The following is a 17,792-nucleotide window of genomic DNA, read 5'->3' on the forward strand; positions in this document are numbered from 1 at the left end:
ATTCACGGTTCAAGGAGTGATCACGGCTCTCTAATGGCTGCTTTTGCAAATAAGATGAGATTGGTAACTAGGGGCAGGCTATGCGGTTTAGAGCTGGGCTCCGACTCCGACGGAGTCGGAGTGCTCGTTTCCGACCTCCGACTCCGACTCTGAATTGGAGTCGGAGTCCGACTCCGATCTTAGGTCAGAGCTCCGACCTCCTATGGAGTCGAAGTCCGACATAAGATCGGAGCTCGACGTGCGCTCGACGTGGTGCTCAAGCGGAACTCTTTCAGAGAGGTTCGCTCGACTTCCGCTCGATATGTCGCTAGAGCGAACCTCTCTGGAAGAGGTTTGTTCGACTTCCGCTCGACATGTCGCTCAAGCAGAACTCTTCCAGAGAGATTCGCTCGACTTCCGCTCGACATGTCGCTCGAGCTAATGTTCAATACAACGTGTGCTCGACTTGCGCTTGACACCTCGCTCGAGCGCAAGTGTACAATAAAAAAAATTTCGGAGTCAGAATCGCAGTTTCTTGGAGCTCCGACTCTGAATAGATATTTGGAGCTACTCCGAATTCCGACTCCGAATTCTGATGACTCCACGAAGTCGGAGTCGGAGTCGGAGCGGAAGTCGGACGGAGTCGAAATTTTTAAAATTTTGCACACCCCTAATGCGGTTAACCAATTTCTTTGTCTTCTTCTTTAAGCTCCTAGTCTTCAATGGGCTAGCAAAAGCCTTCATTCCCTTTTTATTGGAGAAATCACAAGGCTCATAATCGAATGACACTGCTATGAGTAATAGAGGTGGGGCAACTGCGCCATATATATGGACCATTTTATGGGGACTCGACTCAGCCTCTTCCTCTTCGTTCTCCACAAAATATTGGTAATCCGTAGTGTTTGTGAAGGCATTTCCTTCGAAAAGAGACTCGGGAAAGAAAGAGCTATGCTATTGACCGATCTTTTCATAGTGACTTTGAATTAACAGGCCTCTCCTTTTTTCTCAGATCTCAAATTTGGCCAAAATTTTCATGCTTGAATATGACTATATGTTATATTAATCGTTTTGCTTGCATTTCCACCAAATTAAGTTTTGCTTTCATGACCACAAATAGGGGTATTCGGAAGTTAATTGAGCTGAACATAAAACTTGGGGAAAATTTGAAAAAACCAAATTGAGCCGGTAAAATTGAAAGTTTTGGTTTAGGGGTGTAAGCTATATGGTATCAATTCTCAAAATCAATGTGTGTAGATTCGGTTATAAAATATGTCCAAACTAGACCGAATCAAACCAGTTAGAGCATTAGCATTAGATTGACCATCCTATTCTTCAAATTTTGACTAATATGTAGTTTTTTCACTTTTAGCTAATCATTCAAAACTTGAAGTCTACATTAGATTAGTCATCACACTCTCTATAATAATAAAATATTATTATTTATATTTTTTTAATTAGTTTATATTTTATTTTTATATTCTTCAATAACTTCCAACAATCATATTCATTTTCATTTTCACAATCTAACAATCTATAATATAATAATCTCAAATGTATATAGATGATAAAATCTCATATGAATAAAAATCTCATATCTATAATATAATAATCTCAAAAAATACTTTTAGACTTACTATAGTTTTTTTCATATTTGAAAAGAAGAATGGATTTACTGTAACTTATAATTTGGATGAAAACAATTTAGTTAATTCAATGTAGAGCAAATATGGATAATATTTGTTAAATTTGAAGATGAAAATGTATTTGACTAATTCAATGCTAATGCTCTTACACCCCTAATCACTACAACACATCAGGCCTATTGCGGCCAAATTCTTTTCATCCACGTTGTTATTGGTCGCAAAAGATAAATTTTTTTGTATTTTTGTCCTACCAATTTCTGCAGGTATTCGTTCGTCACAAAAAATATCTTTTTGAAGCAACTAAATTTCGCCGCAAAAATATTAGATCAAGTCAACTTCAAAGTGTCGCTTAGTGAGTTTTTTGCAGCAACTTTATGTTGCTGCTAAATATCTCGTTTTATATCTAGTTGTTCTGATGACACAAGTAGCCGTAATTTCACAACTGTAAAAATTATATTAAGCTCTAATTTGTTTCCCAGCCTTCACATCGATTGTAATCTTTTCTTTTGAATTTTTTGCATTACCCCTCTACACACCAATTGCTCCCACGTTGTCATAGTTTTGCCCCCAGTAAGTCTCTCTCTCTCTCTCTCTCTCTCTCTCTCTCTCTCTCCCCCCCCCATTATCTCTTCCCGCCAATGTCGAATTATCACAAGTCTATTTAGTTTTTTGGATCTATTAAATTGTTATTGCTATTGTGATATTCATTTACTCAGGTGATGAAGACTTTCATTTAACATTTGATTGGCATTGTATTTGTCATTGGATTTCTAATTCCAAGAAGATCAACAAGTCAATGGAAGCGTAAATCGATCCCAAATCTGATTCCTTTTTGTTAATTACTTTCTTATATATCAAACATCTATGCAACATTTAGTTGGTCGTGATTTGTTATATGGTCGGATTGAGACATTCTTATTTTCTTTTAAAAAAATGTTTGTAACCAATATATTTTTTGTTGAATACGTGTCAAGCTTTTACATGAATGGATGTACACTTGTAAATATGGTAATGACAATTTTGTAATATGTGATTAATGGCACTTTTGTAATATCTCAGTAATAGCAAACTTGTAATTATGAAGTTTATATATAAAGGCAAGTGCCCTTGGTGAATTAGAAGCAGAAGCAAAAACAAAAATTACTTTACCTTTTTCTTTGAAGCCGCGCGTGATACTGGAGAGAATGGAATGGATTTTTTCAAATCCTAGTTTTACCAAAATCAAATTGAAACTTGAGGAGATGATTAAATGTGTTTTTATGGTGTGGTTTCGTTAGAAAATAATACAAGGAAGCCAATCCATATTTTGTGCGGTGATCAATGGTTGTAAGTGATTGTAAACTCAAGTTTTGATGCATTCTTCAATAATAAAGATTTCTAGACTGTTCCTACTGTAAATATAAACTATTAGGGTTAAACCATGAAATTTCTTGTATTAATTTCACAATTCTTTTATTATTCTTGCTTTTATATTTTATTTTGCATAAGTATATAATGTGATTTCGGGTTCCTAACGAATTTAAATAAAAAAACTAAACCGATCACGTTAATCATATATTTTCTTGGAATTTAGTTGTCTGTTGTTCATTATTAATTATATATTACAACTAGTTACGTTAATTTGATTTTTTGAGTATTTGTTTGTGAGAGGGCTGAAATTATAACAAGTGACATCAGAACTGTAGTTCGATGGGGACTGCGAGGTTCAATATCGAAAAGTTTGATAAAAAAAAATGACTTTGAGCTGTGGAGGATCAAGATGAAAGCCCTTCTCACTCAACAGGGTCTCGAGTTTCTTGAAGAAAAGAAAATGGAATCAATTAAAGAGAATGATAAGAAAGAAATCTTGAAGAAGGCTCACAGCACACTCGTTCTTTCTCTCGAAGACAAAGTTCTGAGGGAGGTAGCCAACAAAGACACCCCTGCTGGAATCTGGTTGAAATTAGAGAGCATCTACATGACAAAATCTTTGGCCAACCGACTGTACAAGAAAACAAAGCTCTGCACATTCAAGATGTCCGCAGGTATATCAATTCCTGACCATCTCGATGCTTTCAATAAAATTATTTTAGATTTAACTAATATTGATATTAAAATTGACGATAAAGATCAAGCAATTTTATTGTTGAGTTCTCTGGATAATTCTTCTGCTAGTTTGAAAGAGACCATGATGTATGGGAGGGAAACACTGACCTTAGATGAGGTTCAGGCCGCATTACACTCTAGGGAATTTCAAGCCATGTCTGAAATAAAATCTGAAGTTGGGGAGGGCTTGACTGTGAGGGGAGAGCTGAAAAAAGGGGTCAAAAGGGAAAGAACAGTAAAAACAATGTGAGGGGTAGGTCTAAGTCTAAATGGAAGCAATTAAAATGCTTACTGTGTCACAAAGAGGGGCATTTCAAAAGAGATTGCCCTAATAAGAGATCTAACACAGGAAATGGGCTAAGGAGGAGGGGATATCTCGGTTGTGAGTAATGGGTATAAGAGTACCAAGAGACAGTCAGTACCCAAAAGTTTTTGCAATATTTTTCATTAAAGCCAAGGCTGCAAAAATTGTTTATATTTAAGAAAACGAAAGTTTCTATGAGGTGGTGTCATTCACAAAGGGATGAGGATAAGAACATTTTGAGGCATCCTACAGACTTTGAGGTTTGGACATATTTGATTGAGAGAACCCCTGGCTTACTTAAAATGCTTGCAATGTCAGGCTCAGTCTTACTAGTGATAGCTTCAACCCGTTTAATAATATGAGTAAATCGTACGGCATATGGCTAGTGATTCTAGTTTCATATAATTTGCCCCATTGATTATGTATGAAAAATCCATTCTTCATGTTATTATTGCTAATTCTTAGTCCAAAATACCTAGGAATGATATTGGTGTTTACTTATGACCCTTGCATGATGACCTTATTGATTTGTGGGAAAATGATATATCTACATATGATGCATTTGTTGGGCAAAGATTCTGATTGCATAAATCTTTATTATGGACAATGAAGGATTTTTCTACATATGGTAATTTTTCTGTGTGGAGCACTAAAGGAAAGTTAGCTTGTCCAACATGTAATTTGGATACAGATTTGATGTGGTTGACCTAAGGTCGGAATAATTGTTACATGTGCCATCGTTAGTTCCTACCATCAGCTCATATCTGGAGAATGAGTAAATCCAAGTTCAATGGTAAGGAAGATCATTAGGAGCCACCGACAGAACTATCTGGAGATAATATAATGCAACTAAATAACATTGGACATGTGCAGTTTGGTAAGGTAAAACACAAAAGGAGGAAACGTGTCCCTAAGGAGTTGAATTGGACGAAAATGAATATTTTGTTTCTACTTTCTCTATTAACCATCTCTAAGATTTAGACATAACTTGGACGTCATACACATTGAAAAAAAAATTATGACAATGTTTTGGGTATATTGATGAATATTTAAGGCAAAATAAAAGATAATATCAATACTCACCGGGACTTAGCCGAACTTGGTATACAAAAATATTTACATTTGAAAGAAGTTGGTGACTGAATTACAATCCCACGTGCCAATTTCGTGTTATACAGAGATGAAAGAAAGAGGTTTTTGTGATTGGTTGAATAGTGTGAGATTTTTTTTATGGTTTTGCTTCTAATATTTCTAGATATGTTAATGTTAAAGATTATAAAATATTAGGAATGAAAAGTCATGATTGTCACGTTTTCGTGTAAAGGTTACTTCCCGTAGCCATTGGTGGGTTCTTAAGATATGATGTACGCTTAACATTGATGGAGCTTAGCTCATTTTTTTGGAAATTGTGTGCACGAACATGTGAAAAAGATATTGTGTAATATCTTGAATCCGACATTGTCCTCATCTTTTGTAATCTAAAGATGATATTTTCACCAACTTTGTTTGATGTGATGGTCCACATTGCCATTCATTTACTATGTGAGTTGCTGCTTGAAGGACTAGTTTAATACAGGTGAATGTATCCTTTCGAGAGGTATTTAGGTAAATTTAAGTAGTACATAAAAGATAAAGCTCGTCTGAAGGAATACATTGCAGATGCATATATTCATGTAAAATGTTTGACATTCTTCTCAATGTATCTTCATAATGTTCCAACTAGATTCACTCCAGATGAATGAAACATTGATATAGGTTTGCAACACAGTGAGTCAAATGGTTTCTCTATTTTCTCATAGAATTAATTTGCAGCCATTGAGCTTGTCAACACCTATCCAATTATATAAGAAACAATTTAAGACTGCCACATGGTACATCTTCAATAACTGCATAGAGATTGTAAACTATTTTGAGTAAGAGTCTGCTTTCGCTGTTATCTCTTATAACACATTTGTAAAGACATTTTCATTTTTTGGTGTTTTTTCTAACTTTATATATGAAATTTTTTTCTAGAGATCACTATAAGAAGTTGAGGGAAGAACATGTTACTAGCATTGAAATGAGACATGAAACTGAATTTTCAACATGGTTTACATGGAGTGGGGTAGGTGAGCAAATGTAGTGTGAGGTGTTGAAATTTGAAAGGATATATACGTAATTTTAGTGTATCCTCTATTTGTCTTTCTTTGTAATGATCTTTCTCTACTAGTTTGGGCAAGTAGACACGCAAGAGGCTATCTGGAAATTCCAGTACTTTCAATCCCAAAAAAAGACCTTGTAGCTGAAACTTGAGATTTTGAAAAGCTGGTGACAAGCGTCAATGACGGGTGCTGAAACATAGATGCAGGCAAACAACATCCTCAGTAACTTGAAAAATGAGTGGGTAACTTCAATTACAAGACCCTGATTTTGTTATCTTTGAACAGGAGCTATGATTTTCTGGAAAGCCCGAGTTTTGGTGTGCGATTATAAGTTTCAACACTATTTGTATTTCGTATATGTGGTGGTTTGAGAACATGATGATCTTAAATGGTTAGATATCCACGATAATAATGGGGTTTTCCTAGTATTTTAATCGGTTTTGTTTGGAAGCGAATAATTGGAATACGAGTTTGTGGTGATACTTCAAACATACGTATTATCTTTGTGATGCATGATAGGTTTGATAAATTGACACTCATACATTCGATGCATGCAACTTTTAGAAAACTCAGACTCTTAGCATTAAATGCACAAGCTGGAAAATGAGTGTTTTTTCTTTGTAGATATCCACAATAATTCCTCATTTTCGAGTCCTGTTTCAAGTGGTTTTTGTGCTTGGTTTCATTGTTTCACTTGTTGATATATCACAAATCCAATCCTACAATGATAGGATTCGGCTTATCACCAGTGGCATATTAATTAGAGATCTATTATAATGCCACGTTTCTTGTTTTTAAAATAAATGGTTGAGATTAAAACTTCATAGTTTCTTCCTAAACACAAGGCAAGTATTTTTTTTCTACCGATAACAACAATGAATGTAAAGAAAAACTATAGTGGCATTAGAAACTACTATCATTCTAATCTAACATGAATCATTCAAAACTTAATACGTTATGTTCTTGAAGGGAACTTGAATGGTATTAGAATTTATATACAACTTTAAATATAATAATCTTTTTTATTAAATTTAAACTCATCAAATAAAAAGAAAAAGTCAAAATAAAATTGAAAATCAATATTATTTTATTATATCTTTGTAACAAGTTATTATACAATAGTAATTCTATCATTTTTCTTTTGTGAAACCCCATCGTAGAAAAGAGTGAGATCGGTGGGACCATGTGAAGGGTATTAGATGCCACTCTTCACATGGGCTTAACTATTACACCCACATACTTTTGCTGCGTTGTAGATTAGTTATTTAATGTCAAAGCAGACTGACATATTAGTTATGTAGTTTTTCTTTATATTTCTTACTACTATGATTGAAAAAAAGGTTCAAATTTGAGAAGAAATTATGGATTTTTAATCTCACCTAATTATTTTAAAATCAAGTAATGTGGCAACATAACATGAGATCTCATGTTAATGTGCCACTGGAGCCAAGCCGAATTCATAGGGATATGCTAACTATGTGCTATGTTCACACCCTTCCTGAATATTAAATATTCATCTACACTCTCCTTGGACTTTATGCAGCTTAGCCACTTGGTATACCCAATTGTTTTGACGCAGAATGGTTAGAATTTATAAAGGAATAACACTTGGACGGGCTAGAGGAAGTACATGGATTGTTCCTTCATCAACCAATCAATATTCACAATCATCAGGACCCAATAGACTGAGACTCAAAGATGACACTGAATCATTGTTAGATGACTCAACTCAACCACCAAATGTGATATTTGAAACGGAGTTCTTGAATCTAATGGTCGACACAGGTAGAGTGCTAGGTGCTACATTCATGCTAAATAGTGGTGCATTTAGTTATTCTTATTAAACCTAGAAAATTATATTTCTGCTTTTATGCTGGTTGTGACATGACACTTTTGGTGATTAGTGAGTAAGAGATCTGATCATGGGCCTACAAAGTGTGCAAAGTTTGACAAGTTTCGAAAGCTTGGATCGGTTGATACCTTTGGCCATCAAGAATGAAGATACTAAGGTGTTATGCGAAAATGCAAGCATATTTATTATAAGAGTTTCATGGATAGTGAAATATCATGCTAACATAAGTTACCATCAATGGAGCGATGTGCCTGCTGCCAAGAAAGAGGAGCTATGTAATCGTGTCTGAGTAAGCCGTATTTTGCTAGTGATACCTTTACTTAGGTAATTATAATATAAATAATGTAATATGTCTCATTTATACTATGGTGTTTAAGATGATTTTATTATAGAATGGAAGAGAAATAATCAATGGACAACAATTACAAACCAGCTTAAAAGCATATTTAACTCTTTCACTATAGCTACACAAAATGTACATTAAGTATCAAAGTCATAAAGCGGCACTGGTAGGAGGGATCTCATTGGTAGATGAAGTGGTATGACAAAAGTTATGTATGTTGTGGGGGAGCGAAGGCTTCAAGGTAATGTTGTTGTATTTACTTAGCATTTTTTTATTATGCAATGGTAATATGATAGCTAGCCAACATCAATGTTTTAAGTTGGTGTTATTTGAATCTTCATTATATGATGCACTATTTTGGTGCTGAATGTTTATTATTCATAGAGGTTGTCATTACAAAATAAGTCAAATAGAAAACAACAATGTACAAACCAAACTGCTAGTTGAAAGTCTTTTGTTTGATTCTCGGAAGAAAAGGTAATAAGGCATGTAAGGACTGCAATTCATATATTGTCATATACAAAGTCTACTAGAAATTAAGTTTAGCTTCCTATCATTATTGAATAGCATCATTGATTCAAGTTGAACTTAATTGCAGCATGACAGTATAACGAACTTGATTGAATTCTTTAAAGAGTCGAGATGATCTAAAGTGCACATGATGTTGTTGGTTTCCTTAGTTACATAGTTCAAAGAAGTTTTTGCTTATAAACTATTTAATTTCATCATGTGAATTGATGAATATAATTGTGGTGAATGTTATTCATGAAAAAGATTAAATACAATGAAACTTGAAAACCAAACGAAGGAGGTAGCGCCGGGCGTCTTTAAAGAGATTATAAGATGTAAATCGAGGTATGCTAGAGGCATGGGCCAAATTCAAATGCCTGAGTCATCAAGAACCCAATAAAATCATGAGAATGTTGAAAAATTGTCACAAGATGCACAGTACTACAACTACAAAGCCGAGCTTAAGGCGTTAAAAGTAAGTGTAAGGGAAATGTTAGAAAAGCAAGCATAATTTGATATGTTTATAACATACTCAATGTCACAACAGTAATCTCAGGGAGACTCCCATTGAAGATTTTTTGCTTACACTCATTAGAGGCAAAAGAGTTAGAACTTAATGCATGTCCATTTGATCTTGAAAGCATTAGAGATGAAATAAAGGAATAAAAATATTAAAGCTTATTTTGAATTTAAACATGTAATACAGTTAGTTTTAAACCCAACACGGATGTGTAATAATTATACTTTTTCAGATCAAATAGTGTCAAATTTTTTATTTTAAAGTCTTATGTAATACTTTAATGAAAATAATACTTTAAAGCCTCATTTAATGAAAATAATTGCAAATTGATTGGCATGAAGATGTCGTTGGTCATCACACCAGTACTGTAACACACTAAAGATCTCTAGTTGCATTACTACAAGAAAAACGAGCATTTGTGATGGATTATTTATGACAAGAATGATTATTTACAATGAAAACAGACTCATTTTAGTTGGAAATAGTCATTTTCGTAGGAAATAAGCAGTTTTTTAGTAGTGTGCATCCATGCGATGTCAGATAATTTACCTTTCAGTAGTTATTTAGTCATGAATCCTGAGTATTGACCATGTGTACCAGAGTTAGAATTGAAAATAAATGAGAGTAGAATTGGTTGTTAGGTGAACATATTCAGCTTGTCACCTGAATATATATGGTAGATTTTAGTTGAATATCATATAGTAAAGCTAATTGTGGATAATGTAGTAGAATATTAATCCATTAATGATTATTTAACTATAAGAACATTACTGGATGCAGGAAAATGAAGTTTTAAGGTTGATTGAAAGATGAACAAAGATGGGATCTACCATATTCTACAACCAGCGACCATGCTTCAATGAAGAGACACAGTGAATGCTAATAACATCATGTAATTATTTTACTAAGGCTCTAAATGTTGTCTACTGCTATTGAAATATCATATGAATATGTCTCTTTTGATATAGAAGTTGTGTATGGATAGAATGCTTGGAATATAAATGATAGTATTGAAGTTACTAACATATATATGATTGCTTTTTCTTTACATTTTTACCCAATTACATGCCTAAGCATTGCCTTTCAGATGGGTAGATTGAAACATCAATAAATGGATATATTTATTCATCAGGTTACTGAAATATATTCATCACTAGATGATATTGCATCTTTTTAGCAAAAATTTGGTGGTTTAGGAAACATTTTGTATCAAACGCTTTACTTGCAACGACAATATTGTAAGCGGACGATAAAAGTTTTTATTCTACAAATTGTAACCAAAATAACTATTTGTGACGCCACCAATTCGTTGTAATTATGTTATCAGTTGGTACGGAGCATCTAACTATTATCAAAAAAATAATTACATAAGCCACCACATAATATCGTCCAAAATAATGTTTACTTATGTCTACACTAATGCCTATTTACAAAGATTTTTTTGTTAGAATATTTTTTTTGCAAAGACATCATGTTGGTCGGTAAAGGCTCTTATTTTCTACCAATTGTAGATTCTTTGTGGCCAACCTAACATATATTAGCGACAATATTAATTGCCGCAATAGAGTTGAAGATTTGTAACCATGTATAAATATGGCCGCAAGATACCTTTTGTGGCGCTTCTTTCACGACCACTTTGCAGCCATCGAAATTGGACAGAAATACTATTTTGCAGCGAAAAAGGTTACTTCTTGCGGCGTAATTGAGTGCCACAAATAGCTTTATTTCTTGTAGTGTATCTAACGTATCATATGAAACTACATCATTTTGTGGGTTCTTTTTGTGACTGTAATACTTCTAAAAAAGATTGTGTTCCCTAACCACATAATTAGTCGTTGAGTTTTGCATCGCTATGTTTTTTATCTTTAAATTTTTACTTTGATCATTTTGATTTTCAAATTTATAATTTTTCATAATAAAAATCAAGGTGTAATAATCCTTTCATAATAACCACATACTTCTTTTGAAAAAAGTGAATAAATTTATGACCACATAAAAAAATGTATTTTTTAATAGTTGACTTCACTTTTTTTAAAAGAAATATGCAGGACTTGCATACACTAAAATTATATATGACATTACTCTAAGCAAATAAGTATAGATTATTAGTAAATTTGGCATTCCTTCTACAAAAATTAATACCAAGCACAAATCCATAACGCGATAAGCATAAAACCCTAACAGCTAGCTAGCAAAAATTAGAAAATTGAAATAACCAAAAGCAAGAATAAAATCGTACACATACCACCTTTCAAACTTGAATATATAAATATATATATATATATATATATAATTCAAATTGAAAAATATGAAATACTTGTGCGAAAATCATGAAATTCAAAGACCAAAAATCATGAAAAGAAAACCAAATATTCCAAAAATCTAAGTGGAGAGTTTTATGATTTAGATTGGAGACCCAAGGCAAAATAGCACACATGAGAGCAAGAGAGAACAATATTGTGAGAGGCAAGATTGATGATGTAGAAAGAAAGGAATCACTAGGAGGCGATCTCAATATTGCGTAGCACCCAACTTATATTCTGATCAATGGTTATCATTCAAGCATGTAGAGTACTTTTGAAATAGGCTCGCATGCACGCCTCAACATAAGATGGCGGCCAACAGTCACAAAAAAACTTTAGCGAAGTTGTACAGTAAACCGTCACAAAATACTTTATGTGACGCCTTTTTTGTGACAGTTGTGGTGGCGGTCTCAAATCGTCACAAAAATTTTTTTGTGATAGTTTGCTTATTTTTTGTGACAGTTTCGTTCGTCACAATAGATCAAAACTGTTGTAGTGCAACAAGAAAAGAAGAAGATGAGCCGTGCTATGGGACGGCTCCTTTATAGACCAATTTTACAAAGAGTAGTGTTATATCTATAAAGGAAGTATACAAAAACAATATGACTACAAACTGACATAACTTTATCTGATCTGTTAGATTTATTTTATAATAACAATAATTTCAATTTGACGATTAAGTCACGTCAATTTACGATATTATTTTTGTGGATTTAATTTGTGGTTAAGAGTATTTTCCTTTTACTATAATAAAGGGCTACCCATAGTGGGCACCTCTTCCCCTTTCTCTTTGGTGTTATGAAGTGGCTATCAATCCACTTCATGAGCCTTGCTAGTTAGATCTTAATGGCTAGTTGAGGGTTACACTTAAAGGGGCTATTTACATAGCTTCTCCCCCCCCCCCCTCTGGATGACTTAGTTGCGCCACAAACATATTCTCTCAATGTATTGGTTTTTTCTAGTCTCGACATCTAGGTTATGGGATTTTTGAGTGTTGCTTTGATCTTACCACGTAGCACACTCCATCATCGATACTGGAGGATTTTGGATGAACAACAACTACGATGGAAATCCATGGAACAACTGCATGCACTAGATCTAAGATATTTTCCAACAAGGTAATATTGTTTCTGCTGCATGTGTATTTTGATCTAGTATTTCTAATATTTATAAAATGATATGGTAGAGCCACATGGTATTGCCCATTAATGTCATCTTGGCCTACAAAATTGGTCCCGGATGGAGCTTGTATAAATAACATTTTTCAAAGTGAAAATGTTATGCAGTCCACACCTCACCCTATTAATTAAGAAAAATGATAGTTGAAGTTATAAGTGTGAGCTATTATTAATTTGTTATGAATAAAGCCTCTAAAAAAAATTTAATAAAAAATGCATTAATTGGAGCTCAGCCAGCTCAGCCCATGCATTGAGAGTTTAATTTTAACTTCATCCAATATTAATATTATTGATGTCGTTGATCTGGTTATTACCAATATCTCTTGGTATATTAATTGGTACAATCAATTCCATCAATATTGTACCAGGACTTTATTTTTTCTTCTGTATGAATATGCTCAAGCTTGATTAGAAATAAAGTACATCATGACATGATCTCTAGTTTCACCTAGCTAGATTCGAAAAGATCCACAGTGATCATGCATGCAAACATTCATGTGGTTCAATCTTTCTAAACGAGCTTTAATTTATCTGTACATAAATAATATGGTTCATCTCCTAGCTTGTGATTATTAAATATGAGAAAATTATTTTAGACAAAGAGATTTTATAAAATTAAGTCTACAAATTAACGTGACTTGATATTATATATTAAATTATAAAATTATTTTTATTATAAAATAAATAAATACTATCATATGAACTACTCATATAATTTATAAATTTATTTTATAAAATGCACTTTTCCTTTTATAATATATATTCAATCCCGACAGGTTACTCATCCATACAGTAATTTTATTTTATTCTGTTGTACTTTTTGTAAGGGTAGGGACGATTCTTCCCTCTCAAGTTGGCTATAACCAAGTAGCTGAGCTGATGATTATGCGAGACCCACTTTGCATTACTTTCTCTTTTTCTATTCCGCTTTTCCTCCTGGTATTTATTTATTTATTTATTTAAGCGCTAGAAACCCAAATTAAAGAGAAAAGACTATATATATATATATATATATAATTGCTGTCAATTATATATAAACCAATTCTGACAAGTTTGGTGTTTAAGTACTTTAAACTCAAACTAGAGTACCATCAGTACTATCTACTTAAACATATTAACATGATATTAATAATCTTATCATGATCATGTTAATCTCAATTAAAGTAAAGGAATTAAAAAGAAGATCAATTAGAGAGAGAGAGAGAGAGCATGGCTTTCATGTCTAGGAAACCACTAAAATCACAAAAAAATCATTGTGCTTGGGAATTGACTACAACATGCATGGACAGAAAGCCCTTGCTAGTTATATATATCTATATATACATACCTAATAATAAATCGAAAGCTCCAACCCCACCAACCTAGAAAAGCAGTACATTAAAATTCTACACTGCTTGTCGACAAACATAACGCTATCTACCTAGCTAGCTCTTTATTTGAATCTTCTTTATTTATACAGCTAGCAAGCTGGTCGTAGTAGGTGTATATATATATATATATATAATATATATACACACATATATAAGAACTTTATAAAAAGAAGTGCAACACAAGCTAGCTAGCAAATAAAGAACTAGTAATTAGTTTTAAAGAAAGCAAAATTCGTGAAATCTTCTTCTTTTTTCTCCCTTCTTTTACTCTTCTATTATCCGCATGCATTGACGTTGAAACAGCTAGTGGCTAGATCCAAGAGGAAGGTCGAAAGGAAATGAAAAGAAATCTGTGAATTAACCAATAAAGGGCTATAATAATATCAGATATCATCATGAAGGAAATTAATTATCATGTGACTCTGAAGTCATTTGCAAATTGCAGAAAATCGATGCATTAGCTCATGTTGAGAAATTGATCACAGTAGTAGTAGTACATGATGATGAAACTCGATCGACCTGGCGAGATATGATCGCAATGCGCTAGCACTGTTGCGAAGATTAATGATTGATTTCTTCATCGACCCCACATCATGTCACGGTACGGTGATTCGAGGCCGGCAGTCTTTCTTTTCTGCAACGTGAGGTCTTTGTAAAAGTTCTTGATGAATTCCTCCGCAGCCTTATCCACTTGGCCGCTATGAACATCTCCGTCTTCTTTCAACGGAAATGGCGAGTCTGTTACTCTCAGCTGTCGCACCATCGGACTCCTTCCGAACCCAGGTAACGTCACCAGCGGCGATGCCTCCACCGGCGGAGCCGTGTTGTCGTGATTGTTCAGCATCTCAAGCACCTTCTGAAATGCAGTGGCGGTGGTGACGTCGTCGTAGCGATAGGCGGACTTGGAGGCGGCGGAAAAGAAGTGGTGGTGCTTATTGCGCTTGTTGAAATGGAAGATGGCTGGGCGGTGATGATAGGCGGGGCTGTTGCTGCAGCTGAACTCGTATTCGCGCGGGGATACGAAGGCAAGCGAGTCGCTGGAACGGCAGCTCAAGGCAGAGAAGTGGTCGTGGAGGGTGAGGTTGTCGGCTATGGCCTTGCCCGCGAGCTTGCCGCGCTTGAGTATCGTATGGAGGTCCCCCATTATCTTGCTCTTGCATATGCCTTTTCTTAGCATGAAGAGCACGACTCGAACCATGTTCCACAACTTCTTGGCCACCATTGGTGGACTTGGTTCCATTTCCATTACTATTGGTTGGCTCATGAGAGACAGGGTTTTAATTCTGGTTTGATAGCTGTGAGATCAGGGGGGAGAGAGAGAGAGAGAAAGGGAGAGAGAGAGAGAGATGATCTACAGGTATGTTTTGGCGTTGTTCATGGAGGATGAGAGGGGGAGAGAGCAAGGTATATAAAGGGCAAGATGATTGCACGTAATATAAAAGGAAAAGACGAAGACGATCGAGTTTTTTTGAAAGAAACTAAAAATGATATTTGATGAGTAGTAGTAGTCTCGAGTACTCAAAGCGCGTTTGTATTATTTTGGAAGAAAGGTAAGGAATTGAGTTTGACAAAGCAAAGGCTAGCTAGGGTCACTTTGTCCAGATTACAAAGAGGTCCCTGTGATTGCGACCAAATTACTTAAGTAAGTCCTCGGGCTTCAATGATTAGACAGATATTTGGCACTTTTTTAAATGTCACAATTTGCCTAAAGTTGTGGACTCTAGGTAAAGTGACATACAACCACAATTAGAAGCGACATTTAGGGAATTATTGTTAGAATTTCAAGGCAAAAGTAAAATCCGGATATAGACATGTAACTATATATACTCTCCTTACTGAATTTAAAAGGTAGGAGCTGGGATCAGCACGTTGTTTTTCTATTGAACAACACTCTAGTCATAAAAATAATTTCATAAATTTACATAATTTAATGTAATTTGTCAGATTATAAAGTTATTTTTATTATAAAATAGATCTAACAAATAAGATAAAATCACGTCAATTTATAAGATTGTTTTTATATAATTTATTTGTAAATATAGCAATACTCTTTTCTATTTGGACGTGATCCTAGTAATATTTTATTTATTGTAAATTCAAAAGGATCATGAGTCTAGATAATAGAAAGACGCAGGCACTCCTTCAAATCAGGTTTGAATCATAGCTTAAAGCCTTAGACTTCGGCGATATTAGGAAATCCAATAAACTTATATGCGACTAATACTAATAATTTAAAGTAAATCCACTATAAAAAAAATTATTTATCTGTAACAAGCTATATTTTTCTACAAAAATAACTATTTTCTATTAAAATGAATCTGTTTTAATCACAAACAGTCATTCTCATCGTAAATAATCATTCACAAATACTCGTTCTTCTTGTAGTGATCTATATTCAGATCTTTATCCAAAACCTAATATTTGTCAAACCACTTGTGAGTAACTGATCAAGGGCCATTGAGCCACCACCACATTTTGTAGTACTACTATACAGGTATAACTAGTATATATTAAGAGAGAAAACCCTCTCAAATAAAAATGAGATAGATACGTAAAACTGGTTATACAATATTAAAATTAAATGATCATTAAAATATTTAATGATGATGTTTAAATAATTCATATGTGCTGCAAGAAATATTACTGTAGAACTTGTTTTACTTGCTTATTATAATCTCCATTATTAAAACTCTCAAATTGAAAGAAAGATTTGAAAATGTATTTGTTCCACATAATTCTAATCATACAAACGCTACAAGGAATTCAGTCTTTTCCAACGCTACAAATTCACCGCTAAAAGCCACAAAAATTCTGCAAAAATTTTTTTACAATAAATTTTTAGTCGTTGCACATTGGTTGCCAAAAATCGGATGCTGAATCTTATGAGCGTCAAATTACAATAAAACGCTGCAAAAAAAAAAAGAAAAAAAAAAAAAGCCTTTTTCCTTGTAGTGAAACCAATTATTTTAACCCAAATATCTTATTTGAGTTAAAAAATAATGTTTAATTTATTTGAGTTTATACTCCAAAAATATTAATCTGAATTATAATTAGACTCTCTTAAAAATCATCATAAAGAACAAAAACAACTCCTTCTCAAATAATATGATATTTAGTACTTGCTTTAGATTAAGCGAAATATAGATCAATAGTTTTCATGCATGGACTTGTAAACCAAAGTTGTAATTAAAAATTTAAAGGGGTGGTTTAATTAATTAATTTACGTTACAAAACAAATTAAAATTTTAGAAGTAGAACGAAATAAATGGCACTTGAGTACTCGATCCGGTCGACCTCGATCTGGTCTTTATGATCATTAATATATAATATCGAAGCGTTTGGTGTTGGACATGCATTGAATAACTTATTCCCATCACATAAGTTTTATTAAGAAAAGAATATCAGTGAATGAAAGTTGCATTTCTCAAATAATATTGAGTTTTTCTAAACCAAATACTATATTATAGCCTTGCACGCAAAGAGATCATGCAAAATATGATACCATGGACATCATCATGCGCTACTTCAGATATTCTAATTAATCAATCAATCACATATATGTGA

The 17,792-nt window shown here is 33.6% G+C and overlaps 1 protein-coding gene across 1 annotated transcript; it reads right to left on the minus strand.

Annotated features, from left to right (window-relative positions):
- Positions 1–14,624: 14,624 nt before the first annotated feature.
- Positions 14,625–15,709, minus strand: LOC121251928. Its single transcript, XM_041151341.1, has 2 exons — positions 15,563–15,709; positions 14,625–15,524 (listed from the first exon to the last, which is right to left on the minus strand). The coding sequence occupies exon 2, from the start codon at positions 15,490–15,492 to the stop codon at positions 14,806–14,808; it is 687 nt and encodes a 228-aa protein (XP_041007275.1). The 5' UTR covers positions 15,493–15,524; positions 15,563–15,709; the 3' UTR covers positions 14,625–14,805.
- Positions 15,710–17,792: the final 2,083 nt, after the last annotated feature.

This window comes from Juglans microcarpa x Juglans regia, chromosome 2S (genome assembly GCF_004785595.1).
Source record: "Juglans microcarpa x Juglans regia isolate MS1-56 chromosome 2S, Jm3101_v1.0, whole genome shotgun sequence".
NCBI lineage: Eukaryota > Viridiplantae > Streptophyta > Magnoliopsida > Fagales > Juglandaceae > Juglans > Juglans microcarpa x Juglans regia.

Excerpts from the sequence above, each read along its gene's own strand:
- LOC121251928 (XM_041151341.1), bottom strand. The coding sequence starts at position 15,492 with ATGAGCCAACCAATAGTAATGGAAATGGAACCAAGTCCACCAATGGTG.